This window comes from Aedes albopictus, chromosome 3 (assembly GCF_035046485.1).
Source record: "Aedes albopictus strain Foshan chromosome 3, AalbF5, whole genome shotgun sequence".
Lineage (NCBI taxonomy): Eukaryota > Metazoa > Arthropoda > Insecta > Diptera > Culicidae > Aedes > Aedes albopictus.
In genome coordinates this window covers 40,812,030-40,831,041 of record NC_085138.1, presented here as the reverse complement: position 1 = coordinate 40,831,041, position 19,012 = coordinate 40,812,030, and the positions used below count along the sequence as shown (strand labels likewise).

The 19,012-nt window shown below is 43.1% G+C and overlaps 3 protein-coding genes across 5 annotated transcripts in view; 1 reads left to right on the top strand and 2 right to left on the bottom strand.

Annotated features, from left to right (window-relative positions):
• Positions 1 to 864, bottom strand: part of LOC109406843 (lachesin) — a 291,521-nt gene extending 290,657 nt beyond the window's left edge. Inside the window, exon 1 of one of the 2 annotated variants that reach the window (XM_062855605.1) lies at positions 98 to 864. The gene's annotated coding sequence lies outside the window, so the exon portion shown is untranslated. The remainder of the gene's footprint in view (positions 1 to 97) is intronic. The other variant, XM_062855604.1, reaches the window with a different exon arrangement.
• Positions 865 to 8,119: 7,255 nt separating this feature from the next.
• On the bottom strand, positions 8,120 to 11,057 carry LOC134284159 (uncharacterized protein DDB_G0271670-like; the record flags this gene model as incomplete). The annotated part of the gene is made up of 2 exons (XM_062842529.1): positions 11,050 to 11,057; positions 8,120 to 9,059 (listed from the first exon to the last, which is right to left on the bottom strand). Coding segments are annotated over exons 1-2 (948 nt in total), but the record flags the coding sequence as incomplete, so codon positions are not given.
• Positions 11,056 to 18,972, top strand: LOC109406840 (ubiquitin fusion degradation protein 1 homolog). Of its 2 annotated transcripts, none has more exons than XM_019679836.3 (4): positions 11,056 to 11,259; positions 11,489 to 11,609; positions 11,675 to 11,829; positions 18,213 to 18,972. In XM_019679836.3, exons 1-4 carry the CDS (start codon positions 11,257 to 11,259, stop codon positions 18,837 to 18,839), a joined length of 906 nt encoding a protein of 301 aa, XP_019535381.1. In that variant the 5' UTR covers positions 11,056 to 11,256; the 3' UTR covers positions 18,840 to 18,972. The 2 variants fall into 2 exon arrangements, with proteins under 2 accessions (XP_019535381.1, XP_019535379.1); XM_019679834.3 differs by having other exon boundaries at positions 11,483 to 11,609.
• Positions 18,973 to 19,012: the final 40 nt, after the last annotated feature.

The window sequence follows — 19,012 nt, the reverse complement described above, 5'->3', positions numbered from 1 at the left end:
TTTGCATGTGCAAATTCTCAACTATGGAACTCAATCTACCATTCTAGTGGTGAGCAAGTTAACTATTTGACACTTTCTCAATTTTAGGACACCCTACCTTTCACGCGCGCCTTATTTGACCACCACTGACACGTGCACGGAAAAAATATCGTAAACTCTCAACCGAACGGTGATTAACGTCAGATCCATCGTCAGCTGCCGTAGCGCTTCACAGGCCCTGGACAACCGGCATTCGCGGCACTCGCTTGCTCCAGACAACACTCCAACGCCGAACCACTTTTTATGCTATCGTTTTATGCTTCATTTCTTCTTTATTCATCACCATCATCATCATCATCGAACTTATGAGCAGCTAGCTAACCATCCAACCAACCAACCATCAGTGTTCCCGTTCACATAGCAAGCCGCGCTCGCTTTTTTGTCACTGAGCAACCACGCGGAGTAATCCAACGGTCGTAGTGTGCCACGCTTTCTACGAATCCTACCGACCGAAACAACCACGCGCGCGAAACGGTCAAAGTTCACGTGGACCACGCCACAAGGCCTACTGACATAAGAGCAGCAATCGGGACCCGTTCCACAAACACCCGCGCAGAAAACGCCCCTTGGCCTGCTGTGATGCTGTGTCTGTGTCCATCCAAGTCAGCCACCGAAACGAACCGCTGTTTCCTAACTCGCCGCCGCTGCGTTCGATACGGTTGAAGGATGCTGGGAAACTGATACGAACGCAGCACCGGAGCGGGAATCGCCCTGGCGTCCAGCAGTCTGTCGAAGTCTAGAAGCAAGCGGACCGTTCGGTCGGCTCTCGGTATCAACTGTCAAACACTGTCCGTCGGCACCGGTTGTGCGCGGTTCGGAACCATTCGGATCCGTCGTCGGAAATGCCATGCGCGCCCGACGGAAGCCCGAATCGGATGAATTTCGCCCGGATACGGAGGTTCACGCCCGTTGGAATGTTTTGTTGTGGTTCACTGATTTTGCCTTTCCGCTTCTTGGTGTGGACCTGCCGCCCTTCGTTCGCGGAATGCATACCTACTTTGTGGTGCATATTGGAGATAAAACAAACTGGGTCAGCGGAACAATCTCCCAAGTGTAACCATGTGAACGACGCTGCACTGGTGGTGGCATCGTGGCTTGCTATGCTAATTAATCTAGTGATGATCATTCGCGGTCACCGATATTTAATTGGATGATGTTGGGTTGTTTGCGTTGTTTGTAAACAATAGTGGTACCAATCCCATGAAGTGGTGGAGTGTGAAGATTGTTTAGTAGCGCTTGGCTTACGTAAAACGTTGATTGGTTATACATACATACATACATTTATTTGTTCCACATCATTAAGACAAGACATAATCAACAATAGTACGCCACAATACTCGGTTCGTGGCTGCCGCTCTCCATCCTCGGTCGCACCCAATGCTCGCCAAGTCACGCTCCACGTGGTCCGCCCATCGTGCTCTCTGCGCTCCACGCCTTCTTGTGCCAACCGGATCCGTTGCAAACACCAGCTTTGCAGGGTTGTTGTCCGGCATTCTTGCAACATGCCCTGCCCACCGTATCCTTCCGGCTTTGGCCACCTTCTGGATGCTGGGTTCGCCGTAAAGTGCAGCGAGCTCGTGGTTCATCCTTCTCCGCCACACACCGTTCTCCTGCACACCGCCGAAGATCGTTCTTAGCACGCGTCGCTCGAAAACTCCGAGTGCTTGTAGGTCCTCCTCGAGCATGGTCCATGTCTCGTGCCCGTAGAGGATTACCGGTCTTATTAACGTTTTGTACATGGTGCATTTGGTGCGTGGGTGAATCTTTTTCGACCGCAGTTTCTTCTGGAGCCCGTAGTAGGCCCGACTTCCGCTGATGATGCGCCTCCGAATTTCACGGCTCACGTTGTTGTCAGCCGTCAGTAAGGATCCGAGGTAGACGAATTCCTCCACCACCTCGAAAGTATCCCCGTCTATCGTAACATTACTACCCAGACGGATCCGGTCGTGTTCGGTTCCGCCTACCAGCATGTACTTTGTTTTTGAGGCACTCACCACCAGTCCGGCCTTTGCTGCTTCGCGTTTCAGGCGGGTGTACAGTTCTGCCACCGTTCCAAATGTTCTAGCGATAATGTCCATGTCGTCCGCAAAGCACACAAATTGACCGGATTTTGTGAAAATCGTTCCCCGGCTGTTGAGCCCGGCTCGTCGCATCACACCTTCCAGCGCGATGTTGAAGAGTGGACATGAGAGTCCGTCCCCTTGTCGCAGTCCCCGGCGAGATACGAATGAACTGGATAGTTCACCCGAAACCTTACGCAGTTTTGCACACCGTCCATCGTTGCTTTAATCAGTCTAGTCAGCTTCCCAGGAAAGCCGTTTTCGTCCATGATTCTCCATAGCTCTGCGCGGTCGATACTATCGTATGCCGCTTTGAAGTCGATGAACAGGTGGTGCGTTGGGACCTGGTATTCACGGCATTTCTGGAGGATTTGCCGTACGGTAAAGATCTGGTCCGTTGTCGACCGGCCGTCGATGAAGCCGGCTTGATAACTTCCCACGAACTCATTTGTTTTAGGTGACAGACGACGGAAGATGATCTGGGATAGCACTTTGTAGACAACATTCAAAATAGTGATCGCCCTGAAGTTCTCACATTCCAAATGGTCGCCTTTCTTGTGAATGGGGCAGATTACCCCTTCCTTCCACTCCTCCGGTAGCTGTTCGGTTTCCCAGATCCTGACTATCAGCCGATGCAGACAGGTGGCCAACTTTTCTGGGCCCATCTTGATGAGTTCAGCTGCGATACCATCCTTACCAGCTGCTTTGTTGGTTTTGAGCTGGTGAATGGCATCCTTAACTTCCCTCATCGTGGGAGTTGGTTCATTTCCGTCCTCCGCTGCACTGGCGTCGTCGTTCCTTCCGTTGCCGTGGGCTCCCGTGCCTACGTTCTCCACGCCGTTCAGATGCTGATCGAAGTGCTGCTTCCACCTTTCGATCACCTCACGTCCGTCCGTCAAGAGGCCTCCGACGTTGATTGGTTATGCATCATAAAACGTTTATGTAGCTCTGTGATAACCACGTGTTTTAACTTCCTATTTTTCCTTCTAAACCATAGAGGAGGAAAATCTGCTCAACAGACACCCGAACAGGAAGGTCCGGGTAGTGTGGGGTTGAGGTCGTCTTCTACAACAAAAGTAAGTCAAAGCCAGGACTACCCTCTCCTCGACCCACTAAACAACATTCCTATGGTCACTAAACCCTTCGTCTCTCCGGAACTACCAAGAAGGCATTGCTTCAGAGATGGGCTAGAGCACATCGCACCCTCAAGGTTAGCTGCGTAGCCTGCAGCAACGAACATCGATGACTCGCTTTCGAGAGTCCACCACGGTAGCATGCTGGCGCTTAGCCAGTTTCCCGAGTGGTACTCCACACTCCCTTTGTCCTCGGAAAGCGGGTAGGGTCAACCCCACGCCCGCGCCAGCTGAAAGCAAGAGTATCACTACCCTTCAGGCCCTATCAGCTGGCAGTAGGGTCTCCACCTGCCCCGGCCCTTACCGGGAGCCCCTTTCCAACCGCGGGCTCGGATCTTACGCAATAGACCGACGCCACAACAGCAACGCTTCCAGGACTTCCTCCCCCCGACCACTTAATCGCTGTAAGGGTGGATTTCGGCCGCAGGGCACCGGTAAGATCTACGAAGCCCTGGACCACTTCTTGTACCGCATTTGAACTGGCCATTCTCTGAGTCCACGCGGCACCTCCTCTGTAGCTCCAAGACGATGTGGATGATGACTATTTTCGACTCTCGAATTTTTACTCTCGGAGGATGGCTTGCCTTTTGTCAAGACTGGCAAGCCATCCTCCGAGAGCGATGTGGATGATTGCCGTTGATTGTCAAACTCATCCCTACACATCTTCTGGACAAGATGGGCCGGATTTGTGTCCTCCTCGCATGTGGCAAGCATGCCGACAAGCATTGTGCGAAAACGCGAGCACACGAACAAAACGTGTTCAGTCGTTTCCTCTAAACCAACACAAACTGGACATTCGGGTGAACTCGCATGCCTGAAACGATGTAGATACTGCCGGAAGTAACCATGGCCTGAAAGGACCTGTGTCAGGTGGAATGTTACTTCCACATGGTGGCCTATTATCTACCCTCGGTATCAACCTTGTATGCCTCTTGTGTCGCGCATTTCGATGCACTCCATGTCCTCCCCGATAATGATGCCGATAGGCACCATACCAGTGATGACGCAGAGCACTTCGTATGACACGGTACGGTACGCGCTCGCAAACCTCTGACACATCAGCCTGTAAGTACTTTCCAGCTTACCACGGTAGCTTTCGATACTTAGCACAGTGTCCCACGCCGGGCCGCCATACCTCAGTATGAACGTAGCGTTCCTAGCCAGAAGCTTTTTTTTATAGAATGAGGAAATCTGTTGGTTAGCAACACCGCAGAAAAACCTCATTCTGCACTACCTGACCTTGCTCCGCGGCACGCCCGTAAGGGATTACTTCGTAGAGAAGGGGCTCGGGAATGTGCTTTCGCACTCTCACTATCATGATGATGATGATGATGATGATGATGATGATGATGATGATGATGATGATGATGATGATGATGATGATGATGATGATGATGATGATGATGATGATGATGATGATGATGATGATGATGATGATGATGATGATGATGATGATGATGATGATGATGATGATGATGATGATGATGATGATGATGATGATGATGATGATGATGATGATGATGATGATGATGATGATGATGATGATGATGATGATGATGATGATGATGATGATGATGATGATGATGATGATGATGATGATGATGATGATGATGATGATGATGATGATGATGATGATGATGATGATGATGATGATGATGATGATGATGATGATGATGATGATGATGATGATGATGATGATGATGATGATGATGATGATGATGATGATGATGATGATGATGATGATGATGATGATGATGATGATGATGATGATGATGATGATGATGATGATGATGATGATGATGATGATGATGATGATGATGATGATGATGATGATGATGATGATGATGATGATGATGATGATGATGATGATGATGATGATGATGATGATGATGATGATGATGATGATGATGATGATGATGATGATGATGATGATGATGATGATGATGATGATGATGATGATGATGATGATGATGATGATGATGATGATGATGATGATGATGATGATGATGATGATGATGATGATGATGATGATGATGATGATGATGATGATGATGATGATGATGATGATGATGATGATGATGATGATGATGATGATGATGATGATGATGATGATGATGATGATGATGATGATGATGATGATGATGATGATGATGATGATGATGATGATGATGATGATGATGATGATGATGATGATGATGATGATGATGATGATGATGATGATGATGATGATGATGATGATGATGATGATGATGATGATGATGATGATGATGATGATGATGATGATGATGATGATGATGATGATGATGATGATGATGATGATGATGATGATGATGATGATGATGATGATGATGATGATGATGATGATGATGATGATGATGATGATGATGATGATGATGATGATGATGATGATGATGATGATGATGATGATGATGATGATGATGATGATGATGATGATGATGATGATGATGATGATGATGATGATGATGATGATGATGATGATGATGATGATGATGATGATGATGATGATGATGATGATGATGATGATGATGATGATGATGATGATGATGATGATGATGATGATGATGATGATGATGATGATGATGATGATGATGATGATGATGATGATGATGATGATGATGATGATGATGATGATGATGATGATGATGATGATGATGATGATGATGATGATGATGATGATGATGATGATGATGATGATGATGATGATGATGATGATGATGATGATGATGATGATGATGATGATGATGATGATGATGATGATGATGATGATGATGATGATGATGATGATGATGATGATGATGATGATGATGATGATGATGATGATGATGATGATGATGATGATGATGATGATGATGATGATGATGATGATGATGATGATGATGATGATGATGATGATGATGATGATGATGATGATGATGATGATGATGATGATGATGATGATGATGATGATGATGATGATGATGATGATGATGATGATGATGATGATGATGATGATGATGATGATGATGATGATGATGATGATGATGATGATGATGATGATGATGATGATGATGATGATGATGATGATGATGATGATGATGATGATGATGATGATGATGATGATGATGATGATGATGATGATGATGATGATGATGATGATGATGATGATGATGATGATGATGATGATGATGATGATGATGATGATGATGATGATGATGATGATGATGATGATGATGATGATGATGATGATGATGATGATGATGATGATGATGATGATGATGATGATGATGATGATGATGATGATGATGATGATGATGATGATGATGATGATGATGATGATGATGATGATGATGATGATGATGATGATGATGATGATGATGATGATGATGATGATGATGATGATGATGATGATGATGATGATGATGATGATGATGATGATGATGATGATGATGATGATGATGATGATGATGATGATGATGATGATGATGATGATGATGATGATGATGATGATGATGATGATGATGATGATGATGATGATGATGATGATGATGATGATGATGATGATGATGATGATGATGATGATGATGATGATGATGATGATGATGATGATGATGATGATGATGATGATGATGATGATGATGATGATGATGATGATGATGATGATGATGATGATGATGATGATGATGATGATGATGATGATGATGATGATGATGATGATGATGATGATGATGATGATGATGATGATGATGATGATGATGATGATGATGATGATGATGATGATGATGATGATGATGATGATGATGATGATGATGATGATGATGATGATGATGATGATGATGATGATGATGATGATGATGATGATGATGATGATGATGATGATGATGATGATGATGATGATGATGATGATGATGATGATGATGATGATGATGATGATGATGATGATGATGATGATGATGATGATGATGATGATGATGATGATGATGATGATGATGATGATGATGATGATGATGATGATGATGATGATGATGATGATGATGATGATGATGATGATGATGATGATGATGATGATGATGATGATGATGATGATGATGATGATGATGATGATGATGATGATGATGATGATGATGATGATGATGATGATGATGATGATGATGATGATGATGATGATGATGATGATGATGATGATGATGATGATGATGATGATGATGATGATGATGATGATGATGATGATGATGATGATGATGATGATGATGATGATGATGATGATGATGATGATGATGATGATGATGATGATGATGATGATGATGATGATGATGATGATGATGATGATGATGATGATGATGATGATGATGATGATGATGATGATGATGATGATGATGATGATGATGATGATGATGATGATGATGATGATGATGATGATGATGATGATGATGATGATGATGATGATGATGATGATGATGATGATGATGATGATGATGATGATGATGATGATGATGATGATGATGATGATGATGATGATGATGATGATGATGATGATGATGATGATGATGATGATGATGATGATGATGATGATGATGATGATGATGATGATGATGATGATGATGATGATGATGATGATGATGATGATGATGATGATGATGATGATGATGATGATGATGATGATGATGATGATGATGATGATGATGATGATGATGATGATGATGATGATGATGATGATGATGATGATGATGATGATGATGATGATGATGATGATGATGATGATGATGATGATGATGATGATGATGATGATGATGATGATGATGATGATGATGATGATGATGATGATGATGATGATGATGATGATGATGATGATGATGATGATGATGATGATGATGATGATGATGATGATGATGATGATGATGATGATGATGATGATGATGATGATGATGATGATGATGATGATGATGATGATGATGATGATGATGATGATGATGATGATGATGATGATGATGATGATGATGATGATGATGATGATGATGATGATGATGATGATGATGATGATGATGATGATGATGATGATGATGATGATGATGATGATGATGATGATGATGATGATGATGATGATGATGATGATGATGATGATGATGATGATGATGATGATGATGATGATGATGATGATGATGATGATGATGATGATGATGATGATGATGATGATGATGATGATGATGATGATGATGATGATGATGATGATGATGATGATGATGATGATGATGATGATGATGATGATGATGATGATGATGATGATGATGATGATGATGATGATGATGATGATGATGATGATGATGATGATGATGATGATGATGATGATGATGATGATGATGATGATGATGATGATGATGATGATGATGATGATGATGATGATGATGATGATGATGATGATGATGATGATGATGATGATGATGATGATGATGATGATGATGATGATGATGATGATGATGATGATGATGATGATGATGATGATGATGATGATGATGATGATGATGATGATGATGATGATGATGATGATGATGATGATGATGATGATGATGATGATGATGATGATGATGATGATGATGATGATGATGATGATGATGATGATGATGATGATGATGATGATGATGATGATGATGATGATGATGATGATGATGATGATGATGATGATGATGATGATGATGATGATGATGATGATGATGATGATGATGATGATGATGATGATGATGATGATGATGATGATGATGATGATGATGATGATGATGATGATGATGATGATTGGGTTGTTTTGAAGTTCCGTGTAGGTATGTCATCAACGCGCCTACAAGTATGTACACACTCAATCCTGAATAAGGCAATCCATGACGACTTTTCGCGATGGGGATGACAGCCAAAACTGTAAACACAGTGTGAGTACAACTTAACAAAATTTCGTCAAGTGTCGTTGGTGCCTAACAAATTTCTTTGTGTTCAACTGTCACCCCGATCATCGATTGTCAAAAATACATGGTAAACAAAAAAATCAGCTGATCGCATCTGTCTCGTGGATTGCCTTATTGCCTGTTCAGCACTTTTTTGACGAAAATAGAACAGCAGAACTATTTCGGTACTTCGGCAATCGATTTTTCTGAGGTTCAGTACACCAACTGTCAAAACCGGGTGCAAAAGGTAAACAATGCAGAATAGAGGTAATCACGTTGAAATGTATGCGTGCCTTTTTTGTAGATGTAGTTGTGAAACTGCGAGGAAAATATTTGCACTCTTTCCCCGGACGTTATTTTTATCATTATTTACCCGTTTTACCCAATTCGATTGAGTAATATTTCTAGGTTGAGTTTAAATAAGGGCGAAAGTAACTTGAGAGAGTTCTCTTCATCGACTCTCTCTTCTTCAAATTAAGGTGACAAGATGCAAGTAAGGTTGCACTTTTTGGTCATACAGTATACGTTCGATAACTGCAACATGTTTACGTTTCACTTAGCGAACGAAATTCGATAACTGCAACGACTGACAGATGTCAACAGGTTGTCAAACGCCAATAAATAACCGTGAACGTGATCCGACTGTTCGTTTGGGCTAACCTGGCGCACCATTTTGACGTTTGCCGGTGCGATAACTGCAAATTTGTTGCACTTACCGGACTTGCAGTTAAAAAGCATTGCAGTTAAGCCGTTTGCACCGACCGAACGTCTACTGTAAATCGCTAGGTTGCGATGCAATCTAGCGTCTAAGTGTAAAAAAGTTTGATTGAATTTGCATCTTGTCACTTTAATTTGCAGAAGAGAGAGTCGATGAAGAGAACTCTCTCATGTTACTTTCGCCCTTATTCAAACTCAATCTAGATTTGCATATGCAATCTGAATAGCCTTTGAATCGGCGTGCACTTTTGTGTGAGGAAAAAATCGCGCTAGTGTTCGTGTGTTGAAATGTCACTTATCTCTATAGCTGTAATTCATCTCTCGCGTTTAGTACTTACAGGCGTATCTACAATGATCGATTTCTCTTAATCGATTTTCTCTTCGGATTCTCCCGGGAAATACGACCAATATTCTGATGATCTCTTGGTGTGTTTCGGTGAAGGAGGACTAGGACTAGCATCCAAAGCAACAAAAACAACCGAACATGATTTGCCGGTCAAGTTATTGCGAATATTTTGTATAGTTTTTCTTTCGTTGCGCAATTTGCGCGCCGGTCAGTTACGCGCAGCTCCACTCCAGTTGCGCGCAGCCAATCAGGAGCAAGGAAGCAGACGACGTCGTTGCGCGCCAAAGCTACTCGCAGCACGTTTCTATTGTCTGCGACCAAAACAAACATCGACGCTCGCCCACCGGCTGATTGTTGTTGTTGATAACTTGCGTGGAAAGGTAAGTTAACTCATTATGATCCCTTTCGAGATTGTTTTAATGAAATAAAACAATATTTTCTGGAATTGTTACTGATTCGATTGGTTGTGCCATTATTTGTTGCATTAAGTCTTGTACTGATCGAACGCGGTTGATACCGGTTGGGTATGTTTTAAGTAATACAAATATGGATACTGTCCATGATAAGAGATTCACCCTTGCGCACAACTGACTGACAGATCGGTAAAAGTGTGAAACTAAAATTTTTCTTGCTAAGCGCAATATTTTCGTCAAAAAATTACCGAACACAGTATTCCAAATTAAGTGTGTAGGTTTGCATCATGGCTGTTGTAATGGCTGCGTCTAACGTTTCTCCGCTGTTTCTGAAGGGCCAATGAGCGACCAGCTGACAAAGAAGGAACACCATGAGAAACGGAACTGTCAAAATCGCACCTATGTTTTATTTACCTCGTCATTCGCAAAGAATCAGCGAAAAATTTCCACTAAAAGTGCAGAGCAGGACGTCAACGATACGGAAATATAATTTCGTATTCAATCAGTTATTTTTAAACCGTAGGGGTCGTGCAGATCGTTGGATATTAAAGTGGGTGACTGTTCCGTGGTACATTCCAAACCACTGCTCCATTTTCTCAGGGAGAAACCAGCGATCACAAAATGGTAAGTTTTCTTCGCTTAGAAAATAAGTCCTACGTCGTCGTTCTGCTTCCTGCCCCATACGTCTCTTTGTCCTTTCGACGTGATTTCCTCTGTTTTGGTACCTTTTACGTGTCTGTTTGAATTTATTTTAATTGTTGTTCAGCAAAATTTTCTCTGATGGCTAAGGGGGCATCCCGTCTAATGTAATGCATCTTGCGTTTTGTTTTTTGTTAACTATGGCTAGTTCCAGTTCAATGGCTTCAACATGATGTTCCCGGACCATTCCCGTCCGTTCAACACCACCTACAAGTGCTATTCGGTTTCGATGCTGCCCGGTAACGAGCGCCAGGATGTGGAAAATGGAGGAAAAAGTGAGTATCGATGGTACTGCTAATAGTTTTGCAAAATCTTAAACATAGCTGTACTTTATTTTTAGTCATCATGCCACCCTCGGCTTTAGACCAGCTGACCCGGCTGAACGTGGAGTACCCGATGCTGTTCAAATTGACCAACAACAAAATCAACCGCAGCACACATGCCGGCGTGCTGGAGTTTGTGGCGGACGAAGGGAAGATCTACATTCCTTACTGGGTAAGTTATCGATGAGTCATCTACGCATTTGCAATCATAAACGGTAAATTCCCAGTTGATTAGTTATTGAATTTTGCCTTGTCCGCTTCCACGTCGTCTTGTACCTGTCGGATGGCTCTCGAGAACCATTTTTTCTTCCACAATGCGTCTCTGAATCTCTCTGCTGATGTCGTTGTCGACGGTCACCAGTGAGCCCAAGTACACGAATTCTTCAACCACCTCGATTTCATCACCGTCGATATAATTTCGGGCTGGCGGACGCGGTGATCCCTTTGCCATCATGTACTTGGCTTCGACACAATGATGACTAACCCGATTTGTCTAGCTTTATCATTTAGTCAGGTGTACGTTTCCGCCGTCGTCTCAAACTTACGAGCTTCAATGTCAATATCATCAGGGAAACCAAGCAACTGAACGGACTTCGTGAAAATCGTCCCACTCGTTTTGATCTCCGCTCTCCTTGTTATACCCTCTATAAAGCAATGTTGAACAGCAAGCACGAAAGACCATCACCTTGCCGTAACCCTTAGCGAGATTCGAAGGGACTCGAGAGTGTCCCTGATACTCGAACTACGCACATCACTCGATCCATCGTCGCCTTGATCAATCGTATCAGTTTATCCGGGAATCCGTATTCGTGCATAATCTACCAAAGCTGTTCTCGATCGATTGTATCATACGCTGATTTGAAATCGATGAACAAGTGATGTGTGTGCACGTTGTATTCGCGGCATTTCTGCAACTCCTGGCGGATGGCGAACGTCTGATCCGTTGTAGCGCGTTCACCCATGAATCCAGCCTTATATTGCCCCACGAACTCTCTTGCAATCGGTGATAGACGGCTGCATATTATTTGAGAGAGTATCTTGTATATGACCTTTTTCTTCTTTCTTGCTCACTCTCCTAAACAAACACGAGAAAGAGAAGGATGGAGAGAGGGCTATTCGCCCTGACTTCATCCCGCTCTCTTTCTCGTCTTTGTTTATGAGAATGAGCAAGAAAAAGCTGGCTTCGCCGTTGGTACATGACCTTGTAGGTAGGCAGCGCGAAAGTTTCCGCAATCCAACTTGTCGCCGTTTTTGTAGATGGGACACATGATACCTTCCATCCATTCCTCCGGTAATACTTCTTCCTCCCAAATCTTGGTTATGACCCATCATGCTTCTCCACCGTATTTTAGAAGCTCGCTTGGCAGTTGATCTGATTCAACGGCTTTGTTGTGTTTCAACCGGTCATCTTCCTCCGCAATCTCCTGGAGGTCGAGGGCTGAAAGTCTTTCATCCTCTGCACGTACTTCTAGGCCACAGCATAGCCTCCATAGCAGCAGCTGTTGATGGCGTGAAAACGGAGGAAAATTTTACGTAGACGTGTTCCAAAATGTCGTTGAGGAGAACTGGAGACGGACTTTCACCTCCTTTAAGTCAAGTGACAGAAAATTTCGAACAAAGTGTTGCTAATCAAGAAGTTCACGGTTCAGAACAAGCAGCTGGGACGTCGGACCGGAATCAGCAAACTAGGAACTTCAATAAATTGGGTTTCCAATCAACGATGAGTGGCTATCACTAGTGCTGATGATGGGACTTCCAAAACGGTATGAACCCAAAGCAAAGATTCTTCAAGACGTTACAATTGATGGCTCTATTTCCGGCAATGCGAGCGGTGCTTTGGCAGCACGTCCTAAGAAGACAATGAAGAAGAAGGATAAATCCTGCATCCAGTGTTACAAGTGCGAGAAATTCGGACATTATGCATCAATCGCCAATCGAAACAGAAGCACGTCAGAGATGAAAAGAGTGCAAGACACCGGAAGGCGGCGTTACTGGCAGTTCATCGATCCAACAATGCTTCAGAAGAATGGATCTTTGACTCAGGATCAGGTGATCATGTGTAGAACGAGAGAAGCATTGATCGATGCATCGACGTCGCGACGCCGGGGAAGTTTCACAAGCCGGTCGTATTTAGGGACGCACGAATCAACTGGAACGTTAATTGCCACTGGTCGCGAAGCGGATGGTTTATACAAACTTAATCAATTTGGACAATCCAGTGCTTGCCGAATACGCCCATCCAATCTGGAGCTATGGCATAGACGATTGATTGGGCCATCTGAATGTTGAAAATATCAAGTGGCTTTCTCGTATGGTCCTAGGAATGGTCGGTCGGTGTGATCCTTGCATCGAGGGTAAACATCAAAGATTACCTTTCAAATCAAGTGGCAGAAGAGCAAATGAAATTCTTAAAGGGGTTCGTTCATACTTGTGCGGACCGATGCAGAAGATGTCAATTGGACATTCATTGATGATGACATTCAGGATGGTGTCGATATACGTTCTGAAGTCGAAAAATGAAACGTTCGAAGTATTCAAGAAGTATAAAGAAAAATCCGAAACAACAGGTCGAAAGTTGAAATGAGTTTGTTTACAAGCAGTTTGAAGATTATCTTTTGAAGATTATCTGAAGGTAGTTGGTTTTCGACACGAAACCACCGCTCCTCATAACCCGCAGCAGAATGGCGTAGTGGAACGTATGAATCGCACCATCCAGCAGCGAGCGAGGTGCTTAATGATCAATGGAAAACTAGAAAAACAGGAGCCCGACGAACGGATTACCTATCAAACCGTTTGAGAATTCACGAATAAGAAGCCGGATTTGTCAAACTTTCGAGTCTTTTGATCAAATGCCATGGAGTACATTCCGAAAGTCAAGCGTTGCAAGTGGGATGCCAATTCCACGCCTTACTTTTTCATCGGTTATTCAGCATATTCTAAATCTAAAGCCTGCCGTGTATACAACCCAGCAAGGAAAGAAGTGTTTGAAAGTCGAGATGTTATAATCCTGAATGAAGACCCTGTAGATGGAATCTCGTAACATAATCTATGGTATCCTTCACAAATCTGTCAAGCGATGCGACTATTGAAGAAGTAAGCCCTGGGTCTACAGATCGTGACGAACCGGATGAACCAATTAGCATAGCTAATAATGGTCAGGCACAACAACCATGTGCGCTCCACTCACAGTTGGCTCAAGAACTTCCTATGAGGCGTAGTGAGAAGGAGCGCAGAGTTCCAGGCAAGTATATTAGCTTTAAAATGACGTTCAATGCCATCCCACCGAAACTTGCCCTTTCACAGATACGAGAGAATGAAACGCTTTCGTTCCACGTTGGTTCGGCGATCCCGCTGGACAGGCGAGATGATGTTCCGAGTCAAGAGTCACCACCAGCATATAGCACGAAGGACTCAAAGACAACGGAAGCACCTTTGAATCGTGCCGACAGAAATCAGTGGATAGAGGCCATGTAAAGGGCGAACACGATGAAATTGCCACGCAGAAAATATTGTATAACTTTTGATTGCGTTCGTCAAAATAGCTAATTTTTTGGCCATGAATAGTATATTACCTATGCGTAGCTTATACCATAAATTTTTCATTAAAACCGGTTGAGTATTGGCGCATATATTGTCAATATCATAAAATGAGATTTTAGAAAATTTGTGCACCCATTTCAAAAAATTACGTTAGCTATAACTTTTTTGTTACCTCATCAAAACGTTTAAATTTTACTTGATATTCTTAACATAGTATCAATTAAGTGGTAAAAATTTGATTGAAATCGGTTCAGTACTTTTTCTAGTAATAATATCCAAAGCTCGAATCGCTTCAAGGTAAATTTTAGGTACTTTTTGACCATTTTTAGTTCCGCGTGCACTATTTTGACTGTAGAACTGGTAACACTGTCCCGATTTTTATAAAACTTTGACAGTGTAAAATTTTTGTGTTAAACTGTTTACAGTGAAAATTTCAACCATTTTTGTTGAGTACTTTCAAAGTAAGAGCAGTTTGAATTTCACTATACCAAAAACAACATCTGCTTATTGTGACATAGTGCGACGTATATGGCTATAACTTTTTAACTACTTCTACATACATACTTTACGTACATAAAAATTGTCATTGAAATCGGTTCAGTATTTTTGGCGCCAGCGTTGAAACGGCAAAAAAGTGATATTTTCCAAAATGTTTGTTTGCACAAGATTCTCAAGTGGCAATTTGCTTGTTTCAACGATATCTCCGCCAATACTCAACCGATTTTAATGAAAATTTTATGGTATTAGCTACACATAATATACTATTCATGGTAAAATATAGCTTTTTTGGCGAACGCAATCAAAAGTTATACAACATTTTCTGTGTGGCAATTTCATCGTGTTCGCCCCTTAATCCGTGTATCAAACATTATGCGACAACGAGACGTGGTGTCTTGTTGACCTTCCCAGAGGATGGAAGCCGTTAAAAAATGAATGGGTTTACAAGCTCAAGACGAATGCAGGCGGTACGATTGAACACTACAAGGCCATGTTGGCAGGGACGTTCAATTTCGAAAGGAAAACATGACGCACAAAAGCTGTAGCCAATCGTTTCCCATGCGACGGGATTGCTGCGATGCTTCATAACTCACACTGCAACACGCTCGTTCATTATTGCTACTGAAACAAGTGTGTTTGAAAATAGAAGTGAAACACTGGATTTTCGTTTCAATTGTGGGTCATTGAAAAATTTTAATGTGCTAAAACACTATTTAAAACAATTTTTCAAATAGTGGTGCACGCCTAAAGAATGATCATTATGCTTTATGAAAAAGGAACACAAGTTCGACCGTTTAAATCCAATTAACCGGCACCCGTAACCATTGAGAGACTAACGCGCAAGAGTGAGGCACTACTGCTCTGCCGAGTGAAGCACAAGCAACGCCACCCCGAAGAGAGACTACCGAGTGCTACGATGAATGAGAACGTTTTCCGAATCGAAAAGAAAGACTCGAATAGTGTGTCAAATAGATCAAGTGACTCATTCAAATGTTGCATGAAAGTGTCTCATTGAAACGAAATTAAATAGTAAAATGTGTAGATTATACTGAAACTTGTATACCTGTTGCTCGTTACGCCACGATCCGCTATCTTTTGGCGCTGTCGGCAGAGCCGGATCTTCATGTGCACCACATGGACGCGGTTACAGCAGTTCTACAGGGAGACTTGAGCGACGAGCAAATTTATATGGAGCAGCCAGTTGGTTTCGAAGACGAGCGTGCCCCGGCCAAGGATTACAGATTGAAGAAAGCTCTCTATAGTCTCAAACAAGTGAGCAGGGTGTTTAACAAGAAGCTGAACAGCAGACTGAAGCGTACGGGATCGAAGCGTTCCAAACATGATACTTGTGTGTATTATCGGAAAATTGAAGGCAAACTGATTATAATTGCTGTGTACGTAGACGACTTTCTATTTTTTTGCAAACGATGAGAAGATTATTGAAGATGTAAAGCCAGCCAGCTTAGCGAAGAATTCAATAATTAGGGACCTATGAAAGGCAGACCAGATTTGCGGGCTCCGCGCGATCATCGATCAAGAACGGTACATTGTCTACTGGAGAAGTTTATTATGAAGGATTTTAACCCAGTTTCCACTCCACTTGATACGATTCAACGTTTTTCCAAATAAATGTGTCCTAAAGATGATGACGAAAGAGAGAAGATAAGTAAGATTCCATTCCGTGAGCTGGTAGGAGGACTACAGTTCATTGCACACTGCACAAGACCTGATATTAACCATGCAGTTAGTAGGTACGGTGAGTAGCAATTGCAGTGATCCTGGATTCGCTCATTGGACAGCTGCAAAACAATTACTTCGATACCTCCGTGGTTCCAAAACCTGCAAGATGACGTACAGGAAGACTGGTGATTCCAAGCTTTCAGGCTACAGTGATGGGGATTGGGGTAACGGTAGATTATCCTGGCAGATCCTGCGAAACCAAGTAACTTGCACTTTAATGTTCCAAATTTCCTGTCGTTGTCCTTTTCTCGCCGCGTGAGTCTGCCGATAGTATCGAGTCGTATTTTCCCCTATGTTATGCGTATTGAAGATTTTTACAGGTGGCTTATTGGGCCTACGTTAACCCTCCTGTCTCCGCGGTGGGCCATCGTGCCAGTTCTGTTTAGCGTCCCAACTAACACTGGAACGACCACGCTGATGGTGCAACCATCACCTTGGATTTAGCTGGGCTTGATGCGGCATCTCTTATTCAGAAGGACAACTGAGCCCAGGCTGCACTACTAGCTAAGCACACAACTCCTAGCTCTGTGGTCTTTGTCATCGATTGGCCCGTGGGAGCATGAGGTAGGAACTTGTGAGGACCAGAGCTATATTGAACGCTCCTCGTCGACTCAGGTTTGATAAGGATTTTTTCTATATAGATCGATATTCGAAGAAGTCTTCCAAGGAATGGTCCACGAACTCTGTTAGGTGTTGAATATTACCATAAGGAATGATGATCTTTTCTCATACTCTGATCTATATCGTTAATGAACATTTTTCTTCTTGCTTCCATAGATGATGCACAATCTCTTGCTGGATGAAGGCGACATAGTGCAGATCGAGAGCGTATCCCTCCCGGTGGCCAAATATTCCAAGTTTCAGCCGCAGAGTGTCGAATTCCTGGACATCACCAACCCAAAGGCTGTGCTGGAGAATTGCCTGCGGAATTTTGCCTGCCTCACGACCGGCGATCTAATCGCCATCAAATATAACAACTACACGTACGAGCTGTCCGTGTTGGAGACGAAACCCGGTTCGGCGGTCACCATTATCGAGTGCGACATGAATGTGGAATTTGCGCCACCCGTTGGATACACCGAGCCGGAGAAGAGAGCCAAGGAGGAGGAACCGATGGCCGTGGATCCAGCCGAGTTGATGCCCGAACCTGCCGGATTCGTTGCGTTCAAGGGCGCTGGATCGCGACTGGACGGCAAGAAGAAGAAGGAAGGTTCCGTGTCTGAATCGGCGCCGGTCCACCGGGCCAACTACGTCCGAGGCATTCCGGATTACGACCACCCGTTCGGATTGTTGAGATTCGACAGAACCGTCCGAAAGGTGGAGTCGAACGAGGACAAAACGGACGAAGATCCGTTTGAAGCCTTCAAGGGTGCCGGTTTCAGCCTAAAGAAGAGTCGAAAATGAGTATTGTCGGGCGCTGCAGCATGATGGGACGTGGAAGATGTTTTCTTACTCTTTTCTGTAATGTACTGATCTATCATCGCTACTGATGTGTGGACTCGGATTAAAATCGTAAATTTAGAGTGTGATACCGGAAGCATGCATTTGTTTTCAGCGATTTTTAAATATCACGTCCA

Excerpts from the sequence above, each read along its gene's own strand:
- LOC109406840 (XM_019679834.3), top strand. Across the intron at positions 11,610-11,674 it reads TGTGGAAAATGGAGGAAAAA|TCATCATGCCACCCTCGGCT; the intron begins GTGAGTATCGAT and ends CTTTATTTTTAG. Across the intron at positions 11,830-18,212 it reads AGATCTACATTCCTTACTGG|ATGATGCACAATCTCTTGCT; the intron begins GTAAGTTATCGA and ends TTGCTTCCATAG.